Below are 12,394 nucleotides of genomic sequence, written 5' to 3' on the forward strand. Positions count from 1 at the left end.
CCGCTTGTTCACATTTGACTATTTTATTATTAAAGCCATTAAAACTGAACCATGCCCATATGTTTACATCTGAAGCGGAGTTACAGTGATGTCTGAAGGTGGGCAGAGAGGCACTGGAGATGATTATGTGCTTTATCATTTTTTTTATTTTTTTTTTTACTTTAATTTTATGATCCCACATGGGCGAGGTGAGAGGGGGAGACAGAACAGAAACGTTTCAGGCTGCTGGAAGAACTAGTGAGGACTGAAATCCTGGGTGAGCAGAACTCTGCCCTAGAAAAACAAAAACACCAGCCTGCATTGACCTCCTGTACCTTAAAAAGGCATGATTAGAACACAAGTGGTTAGTTACTGGTACTGATATGAAATCAACCTTTGGCCTTTAAAGCACACAAAAAGTAGCTGCTGTGTGTTGTCTTTGTAGGGCAGAAATGACATCAGTGGTTGGTTTGCAGGATGGGGGAAGTGAAACATGGACTATGATGACATAACCGCCCCCTTCTGATGATGCAAACATGAGGCCCAAATGTTCCAGAGGCCTTAATGTAATACAACCTCCCTCTTTCCTTAAAACTATTGCATGATCACATTTCAGCTTTTAGAAAAAGAAAAAAAAAAAAAATTGGCGTCTGCCTTAGTTCTCTAGTGTCTTTGCTTTACAATTTGTACATCCAGTGGTATAACAAACCCAGCGATATATGACATAGAAATAAAAAATAAAAACCTTTAGGATGACTACAGAGTCTACGAGCATGGAACATTCAGATATATTACACACTTGCACAGGAGGGCCCGACTGGTAATCTGGCGACCTGAAAGAAAACTTCCACTAAACACACTGGATTTGCGAGAAAGAAAATAATAAAAGAAAAGACAGACAAATGAACGCAATGCAGAAAAGTACTTGCAAATACTTAACATTCACTATATACAGACACGTGGCTTGCCGGGCTGTCACCATGGTGATGACTATGGGGTTGGGGGGGGCGACGGCGAGAGCCCAGTTGTCCCAAGCATCGTACATGCAGTGGAGTTTCTTGGCGGGGGGGGAAATTTAAGGTATTTAGGGGTTAAAATGCCTATAGACAGCAGTGTCGGACATCACTAAAAGCTACGGTCATACACTTGGAGTATAGTCACTTGATTTTCTTCTTTCCGTTTGGTTGGAAGAAATCCCCAAAAAAAAAAAAAAAATAATCCAGGAGCAACTTCAACTAACACTGACAAAAAAAAAAAAAAAAGAAAAGAAAATAGTTACATAGAAAGATATTGTTTATGTACAGGTGCACATTCTTTACACTTCAGTCCATCCTGCTGCTGCCTGCGGGGGGCAGACAGGAAGTGATGGGAGTTGGCCATGTCTGATTGGCCCCTCCTCCTCCTCCTCCTCTCTGTAAACAAAGGAAGCGGCGCTGCTGGGCCCGTGTGTTCAGTAACAGCCAAAAACAAATAACTAAAAACAAATGATCAGTGCAATGTTATAGGCAGACAAAAAAAGACAAGTAAGACTTTACAGTTAAAAAAAACAACAACCAAAAAACATGGAATGAACCTTTCTTGTAAACTCATCTGTCCTCCTGCTGCATTCCTTTTCTTACACTCAACTCTGTTGTTAATAAATACGCTCGCTGTACCTGTCTATTTAGAGTTTTATGGGGAAGTTCCCGGGCTTCCATGTCAAACCGCTACAGGTACTTGTTGCTCATAAAAACCTACTCAGCTAAAATGATGTGAAACGTTAAAATGATGGCGCTAGAACATAGTAACTTTGTCTATAAATAGTTTTTAAATAAATATACCTGTATCACATTGTCTGTAGGACATTTTCTGTCACGTCTAAAGTGGGCGCCGCCGAAGGAGTGCACTTCATCCTGCGTTACTACTGCACAACAACGGTTTTACTTTGAGTAAAAAAAAAAATAAAAAAAAAAAACAACACTTGGATATCCTCTTAAAACTCCGTCTTGCGGCTTTATTTCAGCAGGTGAGAAGTTGGACTCCTCCCGCGGCTCCACCTGTTAACACACTTCGCTCTGATAAGTTCAACTATGTTGGCAAATCCTCATCAGCTCGACCCCCAAGAAATAATCACGGTGCAAAATCAAGACCTTAAAAAGACATTCCCTCATCTCTATTCATGGTTTAAAAAAAAAAAAAAAAAAAAAAAAAAAACTTTCCTTTAGCTTTCCTGGCCACCACAGTTCATTATCACCGGAACAGGAGAGTTCCTGAACCAATCCAAAACCAAAAAAGATAAAACACAGGGCACATCAACAGGGACACCATAAATAAGGATATAAAGTGGGAAGGGTAGAGAGCTATACTGCAACTTTATAGCGCTGCCGTCTCTGCAGCGCCACATCTCCGGTACAAACAGAAGAGCTTTTATTTTGGAATTCCTCTGGTCCGTCGGCCTCTCTCCTCTCCGTTGGTGCCTGGCAGCAACGCAACCGTCCAAAGGGCTCAGGAGAAGAGACGAGGTGGAGGGGTGGGGTTAGGGTAGGGAATGTGGAGGTACAGTCTGATGTTGTAGAATAGTAGTAGTAGTAATAGTAATAAAGGGTGGTGGTGAGGGCGGAGGGAGAGGCCTTGCCCCGTTACAGCATGCTAGTCCTGGCTGATTTTTTTTCGAAGTCTTTTTGAGCGGTGAGGGAGAGATGGTCCAAAAAAAAAAAAAAAAAAAAAAGAAAAAAAAAAGGAAGCACTCCCGAGAACAGCATCGCTCCGATATGAGCGCCGGGGGTGAGAGGACGGGACAGCAATCATTCCGAAACTTACTTCCACTCCCCCCCCCTTCTTCCTCCTCTACACCAGCTGGTAGCCCGAGCCAGATGTCTGGTCGTATTCTATTGTGTACTGTGTGGTCCAGTCCACGGCCACGGGCCGGATCAGACCGCAGCAGCGGATCTCAAAGAAATCTATCAGGTTTCTGAAGCAGCCATGGCTGCACAGAGAGAGAGAGAGACACAGAGAGAGAGAGAGAGAAAGAGAGGAACATGAGTGGCATCCATGTGAGGAAAGCACCATTCCAATTGTTGTGTAGTGGTGTAATAACTACTTATTATATTGATATAGGGTACAGTCACACATTTCTTCACCAACTTAGCATTACACTCTTCAAAACCTAGCGCCTGTTGTAACCCCTAGATTCCACCATGCGCGTCTGCGCTGCACACTTAAATGTTACACCTGAATGAATGTGAGCTCTTCAAATTCTGTTGTATGTTACCACATAAAGACAATAAAGGCCATCTAAAACTGACATGTTGAAAACCAGAAAAACCAGGGTCTATTTCTTTGGTAGAGAGTAGGTGTTGGGTAGTGAGGCTTGTGGGTTGGCCAGAGTAACAGGGACATTGTTACTGGAAAGAGACAATGCAATTTCAATTCTACGAGCATGTACTAGAGAGGAAGCTGCCATTTTAAAACCGGGGCAAACAAAAACCCAAACTATCTGCATGGTTAGAGAAGTAAGTGAGATTTGGGTGAACCAACCCTTTAATGCTATTACTGAGACGATGACATTCAGTGCTCTGTACAAACAAATAAGTAAGAGATCACTTACTTGAAGGGGCTTTCGATGGACGTGGCTGTGACTTTAAAGTGCTTGTATCTCCGAGCGTTCATCCTCTCATTGGTGGTGATTCCCAGAGCAGCGATCTAAGAGAGGTAAACGCTAACAGGTCAGCCAACCTTTCACAGAGCAACCGACATAAACAACATCTACTGGCATTCAAGCTCAATTGCAAATCCTAGTTTTCAAGGTGTCCAAAACGGGCGTATAAAAATGTGAATCCACACCTGGTAGAGCTGACACATGATGAGCACGGCCACCCACATGAAGTGGAAGATGCTGTTGAGGAACATCCAGAACATCCAGGGAGAGCAGGAGGCGATCTGGGTCAGATAGAGCCAGAAGCCATCCTTGGCGTAACTGGTGGCACAGTGGAGCCTCCAGTCTGAGGGGAGAAGACGCACAAGTTAAAAAGGAGTTAGCAGCGAGACACAACCAGGGAAAGAAATGTAAAAAGTGGGTTTCCTACTCACAGGAAATGCAGCCGTATATCATCCAGCAGATCATGCAGAGCAGGAAGAACAGATAACCCATGAAGTAGCGGTGATTCCCACTTCCTATAGAGGAGAAACCAGCACATCATGTTCCATTCTCATCACCTGAGTTAGTTGCTTTGGTTGCCAGTGGAAGGAAGGTCAAGGGAAAGAAAAAGCTTGGACGGGTCCGGAAGTGATTAAGGGAGCTTTCACGCCTATAGTTCGGTGGACTCGAAGCGATTCCGGGGGGGAAGTTGCAACTTTGTTGCATTTTTGGTTTGGTTTGACACTGCACACCAAACACTGTAAACACACGTCACACGATCCAAACAGTCGCTTGTTCATTGGACAGAATATCCGAAACTCGCTGACCCTTCTGCTCTCCGAGATAACGGATAACACCAAATGTATTTAACGTCTCGGGTTTTCTGGTTCTGCGTTAGCGTTTCTAATATTTTAGAAGAAGGCGAACAATGAGCAGCTGACAGACGGCGACAGAGAGATGATGATGATGATGTCATACAGACGACCAGCGACGTGTGCTCAGAACAGCTTATGGATGTGAAAGTTATTATCCCTTAAATGCTATATAAATCCGTAAATTGTTTGCAAGGTTGAAATTGCAGGCTAGTAAATGCTCCGTCTTTGGTTCACTTCCTGTATTTGGGTGGGATGGCGTTCTCACCTGAAATGAACCGAACTCTAGTTCACTTGGAAGCGAACCGAGACCCCCGTTTTCAAGCGGACCAGAGTTTGTTTGATCCAGACCAGAGGTGGGATGAGCTGTCACACCAGCCCAAAAGAACCGGACTATCCGACCAAACAGGGTTTGTTTTAAACGGACCAAATGAGGCGATACGCAGAGCAACGTGACCGATAATACAAAGAAACCCTTAACTACATAAAGAACCATTGTGTTTGATGTTTTTTAAATCCTTCTCCAGGCCCCTGATCCTCTTGATAGTCATGTAGCCGGGCGTGTTGTTTGTTCAGGCGGTTTCCACACGTTTAGAGCTTCTTCCTGACCACCTGATTTTCAAACCGGAAATGCTACAAGCTCCCGGCACTCCTTCTTCCCCAACTGTCTCCGGTCCGCTCCACAGACGCCATCTGACACAATCCTGGACACACACTCGCTTCCCTTACAACTTTATTTTGCCTGCTTCAATTCCTGCATCTCCTCATTAAAGCCTTCTGCACTGTGTTGCGTTTCGATTATTTTTATTGTCGATTATTTTCTCGATCAATCGACTGGTCTATAAAATGTCCGAAAATTGTGAAAAATGTGGATCAGTGCCAAAGCCCAAGGTGACGTCTTCAAATGTCTTGTTTTGTCCACAACTCAAAGATATTCAGTTTACTGTCACAGATGAGGGAAGGAACTAGAACAATATTCACATTTAACAAGCTGGAATCAAAGAATTTAGATTTTTTTTCATACAAAAACTTAAACCGATTAATAGATCATGAAAATAGTTGGCGATTAATTTAATAGTTGACAACTAATCGATTAATGTTTGCGGCTCTAGTTGAGTTTTATGAAATGAATGTGTGTGTGTGTCTGCGGTGTTGTTGACATACCGACACAGTTCCCCACCCAGGGACAGTGGTGGTCGAATTTGGCGATGCAGCGGTTGCACACGGCGCAGTGTTTGGACCTGATGGGCTTTCGTATCTATAGGAAACGGTCATAAAAGAAGTAAAAGGTTGTTGCCATTTTCCTCTGGATGGGTCATCTTGCAAGAGAGGAGTCTGAATTTACCAAGCAGGTGCTGCAGAATATGCTCAGATCCAGGCTGCCCGTCTCTGCCAGCTCCACAATTGTCTGGAGGAAGGAAACCGGAAACAAAAGCAGGATTTAAAAAAAGAAAAAGAAAAATACAGACAGAGACACAGCAACAAAAGGACCTAATGACAGCGTACAAGCTGAGGCCGGGATTTCCAGCTCAACGATCACACTGGAAGCTCGGCTCATCCACGGTAAACTGGGACAAAAGCTATCTATGGGTTTACAGTCTCATTCAGTCTGTTTCATGTTTTTTAAGACAAACTGCGTGGATTGTTTTTTATCTAATCTGCACATAAAGGCTGTTTTCCTCTTCTGTGTTTGCTTTTACTGAGCAAATAAAGTAAAGATAGGAAGACAAGAGGTGGAAGGGGGATCCTCTGCAGGGAAAGAAAAGCTTTGAAGCCTTTGACCCACTGGAGTCCTGCACTGTGCAAACAATGCGGGGTAAATATAGCTCTTCATCAATCACAGGGCCTGGTACAAAGCAGAGCCCCTGTTGTCCCCCATTAGAGCGATAATGAGGGACAGAGAGGCCAGAGGATGAGCCGCAAAGCAGCCAGGATCTCTCGCTCGCGTTAAAACAAACAAAATGATTATTTACAACACTTAGTAGGGTAAACCAAACCATTCAAAAACATACAACAAGAAAACATCTTGAAGTAGGGATTCAAACGTTCCTGCTTGATTCTGTCCCGTAACTTTACCTTTTTCTTCTGCTCCTCTGATGCTTTGATAATTCCTGGGTCAGACTTCCAGGATTTGCCAAAGTTGTAGAAGAGAGCCAGCGTGTTTATCAGGAAGGGCATATGAACAGTGGCAAAGGGGAGATGTGCAGCGAAGGTTAAGGAAGACGGACCAATAGCAACTTCTGCATCATTTTTCTTTGTTATTGTAACGACCGATCAGTGTCAACTGCTGGGTTTTCACTGCAATCAAACCCCATTCTGTTTAACCACAGTACTACTGCCAGAGGACGGACGCCCTCAACCTCAGTTCAATTCCTGCCACCTGAGCTGGATCCAAACAGAACTTAGTGCACAGCTTTTAAAGCTGTAGTGTGAACATGTAAAAACATGTTGTCACTGTCACAAGTCAGTATATTTAAAAAAAAAAAAAAGTGTTATTTGTGGAAGTGTTTAAAAAAAAAAAAAAAAAAAAAAAAAAGACTAAGACACACATTAAAAGAAACGGTTTGACATTTTGGGAAATATGCTTATTCAATTACTTGCCGAGAGAGAGTCTTATGTCTGTATGGTGAATATGCAGGCAGAACCAGGAGAATAACTCAATGAAAAAAGACACTTGTTATAACTTATGAACTTGCCTGCCATTTATCACGTTTTAGGTCAATATTTAAATAAAACCATTTCCTTGTATTTTTATGACAATGACGTCAATCTTAGTCAGATTCTCACTTTATAGTAACTCGACTAACAGGCAGACTGTGATGCAAACAGCAGCTGTCTCATCTCTCCCACTCAAGGGGAGATCAAGTCAGTCTTGTCACCACAGGTCATCATGACTTCCTTCCATGTAGGTATGTATACATACATACATACATACATACATACATTCATACATACATACATACAGGGAGACCATAACCCATTCCTGCTCTCACAGACAAAAGTCTGTTCATTTGTGTAGATTCTTTGTGACACAACAGAACAGCACAGACTGGCTCGGTCTGTGTGTCGGTGTTTCTCACCAAGTGTATAAATGTAGGAGAAAAGAAAAGAAAAGAAGAGCATGCATGCTCACATTACTAGGCTGAGACCTGGACCCAAAGGACACTGATGTACAGATTCTACAGTCTTGTGTATAACCATGGAGAGATAAGGGTGTATTCTGTGACAGCTGTGGACTGATTAGTAGCAGAGTCAGTCATCCAGGTGTGCATGAGTCAGTTGAATCCCATAGGAAACCAGCCAAGTGACACGGAGAGGCCCAGACTGGGAAAGCCTTGACACGATGTTGCTAATGTGTGACAAAAGAAAAACAAACTGCGATAGAATCGTCAGTTTGGAATAGACAATGAAACAACACAGACAAAGAATATTCTGTTTGAACTAGGGGAAAATTCGGCATCATTACACTACTGCAAGGTGACACGTTCCAATGGGAGGCATCATGCTTAACATACAACTGCACACAAAGTTTAGATTTTTGGACCATACAGTCGACATTATGTTACAGTGGTCATTTTAAAATACCCTCGTCAAAATGTTGCTATGCTACCGCTTTGGGGATAAAATATTTAGACATGCATCTTTTGCAGGAATGGAAGCCGGCTGACACTTCCATCTGTGGCAGAGATGTGTTCCGTAAATGTGTGTGGATCATATCCTAAGCTTAAAATGAAACGCCTGCACTGTTACTATTGCAAGTTTAATAAATGGCAAAAAGATATTGGAGCTAGCTGAATCCTACAGGTTTTCACAATGTGAGAAACCATTTGTGCATTCAGAAAGAAACAAGTCTGCCGCCATGCTGAGACTGTACTTAGGCACAGCGGTGCTTCGTGCTAAATGCTAACACCAGCACGATCATACTCACAATGTCAATGCTAACATGTTGCCGTTTTGTGCGTTAGCATGCTAACACTAATTAGCACAAACACAAAGTACAGCTGAGGGAATGTCATTGGTTTGGTCATAAATTAGACAAACTGAAAATTGACCCGATGATCGCGTTATATGAAAAGCTATAACAAAGTTGTGAGAATTCATGCTGAGGGGAACACAAATATCTCCAACCCATCCAATAGTCGAGACATTTCACTCAAAACCACAAATATCAACCTCATGGTGGCGATAATGGAAAGTCAGAATAGTTGATAGTTTTAGTCTAGACCAAAGTGGTGGACCGACCGACCAACACTGCCACCCAGGGTACAAGTTTTTTGTTCACCAGCCAAATGGTTACTGAATGTTCAAAATGTACCAACCACTCAATAGGAAAGCATTGTGTTTTGGCTGGTGGGTGAAGCAAAGCTTCCAGCCACTTGCAAATTTTACCTGCATTTGGCTGGTGGATGGTGCCAATGTTGTACCCTGCTGCCACTCCTACGGCCACGCCACTAGAGGGGCTAAAAAATAAAAAGGCCTGTCTCAGCTTTGTGATGGACATCCAAACCGCTGCTTTCATTGGTCCATCAAAAACTATTTATTTTATTATCTCCAATCAAACATGATCATTCTCTAACCATAAAGTTGGGGATAGCTGCACAGATGAGTTTCTCTTCCTCTATTGAATTGAAATGTCTAAACAAACTTTGCGTGAACACCAGCGACAAAAAGTTCAACCAAATCCACCATAACAGATCATACTAAAACCCTCTGAAGCATTGACAAGGGTTTGTAGCCACAGAGGTCTGTAGTAGCGAGGGACACGCACCATAAGCACACACATAACATGCCCCAACAACTACTTTTGTTTGTAGGTAAGGAAGAGCCAATAGCTCTTGTGGTCATCCCTTTGGCACAGTTATGAGCCCTCTACAAGTCCCTACAGACCACATGAGGCCATTGACTTTCATAAATATCCCTATAAAGAGCTGGGTGTTGACATGATCCGCTACTGAAACGGCCTAATAAGTAAAACGCTCTCCAGAGCTCCTTATTGGTCTACTGCCTCAGGGAACCAGTGGATATGTGGAGACGGTGCCAGTGATCAATGCAACACTCATAAAATGGGCCCAATGCTTCCTCAGTGAGACATCACCTGTTTATCTTTTAAAAGGCTGAGGGGTGAGGTGTATTTGAAGAGGTTTCCCTAACAAACAGCAAGAGGGTTCACAGAAGACTTGCAATGACGTGCAGACAACGTGAAACAAATGCTACATCAGTACAGTACAAAACTCCAGAGCATCATTAACTCTGTGATTTTTAGTTCACCTGCTGGAAATGCATTTATGAGGAAAGTCAATTGAGGAAAATATGACCCGAGTCTGGGATGGAGCAAAAGGTACTGTCTTTCTGCTCCACTTTTGTCATTTGATCCGATTTCAACCACAGGCCTGAGGAGGATAATGAGCTAACAATGGCTGAAACTGGGTCAGAACTGGTGGATAAAAAGTTTCAACCCGGAAGGTGGAACAACATGTGTGCAAGATACTGGGCTGCAGAACTACACAGCCTAATAGAGACGTGGTGAGGAATGTGCTACATCAAAATCAAACCTGTAATCTTCCCCCTCTGCACTGCATTAGCTTTTTGTTCTTAAGTAGGTGAATAAAAAGGTCACAGTTAGAAGTGAAATGGAAATGTCTTTTATCTGATAAGATAATCAGGCCAGGACATTTTAAACCAGTTGTTGGAATCCTTTAGCCCATGACACAAACGAAAACTTTATATTCTCATCGTCAAATCCAAGTTCAATAGTAAAACTGCAGGCTCGTATAAAATGCTGGGCCGCAGTCCTTGGTTTATGTAAGCAAACTCTGAAGGGTCAGAGAGAGTAATCCGATGCCTCCCCTGATAGCTCAATGGTGTTTTAAGCCCCCCCAACATCTCCCTCTAGGCAGCGCTGCGACCGTTGACTTCAAGGCACCTAACCCTTACCTTAACCCTAACCCACCTGCCTTTAATATCTGGCCTTCTTTTAAACAGCTTTTATATAACCAAACTTGTTATTTTAAGGAGGTTTTTAAGTGTTTTATTCACACCAGTGGTCCCCTTTTGCCCGTGCCCCTCGCAGCGCCCATCCCGGGTGTTGCGTTTTAACCCAAACCTAACCATAATCATTGCCTAATCGACTTCAAGGCAGCGCTGCAACCGCTGACTTCAAGGCACCTAACCTTAACCCTAACCAGGAGACGTTGGGGGCTTAAAACACAGATAAACCCCCTGACACAACACACTAAAGAATGCAAAGGAGGACATTAGACGAGTCAGTATGCTTCAAACCAAGTGCTTGTTGGATGGTCAATCCGCTTTGAAAAACCCCTTCCCTCACAGCTTTCCAACGTCGGAATCAGGGTGGGCTGTGCCCAACAATTTCTCTAACTTTCCAAACCAACAATCCAACATTAGCCATACAAAAAGAGCGCACATTTTAAAATGAATTTCCAGAAAATCAGCAAAAGAAAATGCAAATTAACATGCATTTCCACAACTTATGCGTATGTTGTGTTTAATATTAGGAGTTGGTGCTTTGAGATAAACAGTTGGTGGCAGTTGTTGAACCCCCTCTCTATAATCGCCGGCTTTTCACCCTGCCTTTAAGTGTGACCATTTGAAACAGCTATAAAGACAAACCATCCAGTCCCATGGTGCTCCTGATTTGCATATCACTTGATTTGCATAAATAAATGTGATCAGAAAAAGTTCTCATTTGTATGCAAGTAGGTAAAAAGAACCAACTGTCCACCTGAGTGAGAGAGTGGCCACAGTTCACAACAGATAGCCCATGTCTGCAACGCTGCAGGAGAAAAGCTAAACTCCCTGAGCTGTCAGGAACATGAAACGGCATGTCTTTCACTACCAAGACAGGCAAAAGACACCATTACTGGAAAGAGATTCATGACAGATAAAGTGCACAGGCTTAACGACAACCTTGATAGCTGGAGGACAAAAGAGAAGCCTGAAAGAACCGGGTTTTTCACAGGGACATGTCTTCACACAGGAAAGAACCTGCCTGCAGTCAAAGGGGCAACTTTTGAGCCATGTACGAACAAACACTTAGCAGACTGCATAATGGAGTGTATCCTAACCGCTGCTCTTTGAGGATGAATGCAAATATGAAAACCTGGCTTAGGGAGGTCATTGTAGTAGATGCCTTCTATCAATTTTATGTCCAGTAGACACGCCATACAAAACATGCTCAAAAACACATCTCTGGCAGCATTTTATAATTACTGAAAAGACCTTAGAGCAGTTTTATTTTTCAATAAGCTCAGGTCAAAGACATCTTACTCTCCCTTCCCATTAGCGGAGCAGCGAGGCATAAAATGAAATGCCTTCCACAAACGAGAGCTCCCCTCTCACCTTCGGCAATTAGTGGTTTCTGAACAGAAAGGCGATTCTTCCATGAACAAAAATGTGAGAGCAGCCGCGCTGATGCCAACAGAAACTCTTTGGAGTCGCTTCGTTGGGTTTCACCCAGCAGCTGTTACACACCAAACTCCCGGTTCACAATTCTAACACAGCAACATACACTGAAAACTAAGCAGCAGGTTCATTGAGACACGTAACACATTTGTACTTAAATATCCATCACAATGGGACCCTGGGGCATTTGTTTAACATAGTTTCCAACAACTCCTTCTGCTCTTTACATAAACCTTTCCCACTTACAGTCCACTCAAACTGTCCTGTAACTTAATCTCACTGATGTTCCAGCCGGCCAACACAAGTGCTTTTCTCCTCTTCAACCAAAATGCATCACAGGCAGCAGAAAGCAGTAAAAATCTATTTTACAAGTCCATATTTTATTAAGATTATCCCTGCTTGGAGAACGTGCCAAATGTACAAACGGTCCTAACAGATTCATAAAAGCTCTTGGCTTTATGTTGAATGGCTAGTGCAATTGTTATTAGCCATGAATAAAGAGTCC

At 43.0% G+C, this 12,394-nt stretch overlaps 1 protein-coding gene across 1 annotated transcript in view; it reads right to left on the minus strand.

The window, feature by feature from the left end:
* Positions 1-2,791: 2,791 nt before the first annotated feature.
* The window catches only part of zdhhc17 (zDHHC palmitoyltransferase 17), a 30,127-nt gene continuing 20,524 nt past the window's right edge, over positions 2,792-12,394 (minus strand). The window contains exons 11-17 of the mRNA XM_028570652.1: positions 6,544-6,668; positions 5,813-5,875; positions 5,632-5,725; positions 4,048-4,131; positions 3,802-3,959; positions 3,566-3,660; positions 2,792-2,944 (exon numbers count right to left, since the gene is read on the minus strand). Coding sequence (XP_028426453.1) covers positions 2,806-2,944; positions 3,566-3,660; positions 3,802-3,959; positions 4,048-4,131; positions 5,632-5,725; positions 5,813-5,875; positions 6,544-6,668 — 758 coding nt within the window. The 3' untranslated portion in view covers positions 2,792-2,805. The remainder of the gene's footprint in view (positions 2,945-3,565; positions 3,661-3,801; positions 3,960-4,047; positions 4,132-5,631; positions 5,726-5,812; positions 5,876-6,543; positions 6,669-12,394) is intronic.

The sequence above is a fragment of the Perca flavescens genome, chromosome 23 (genome assembly GCF_004354835.1).
Source record: "Perca flavescens isolate YP-PL-M2 chromosome 23, PFLA_1.0, whole genome shotgun sequence".
NCBI classification, from domain to species: Eukaryota; Metazoa; Chordata; class Actinopteri; order Perciformes; family Percidae; genus Perca; species Perca flavescens.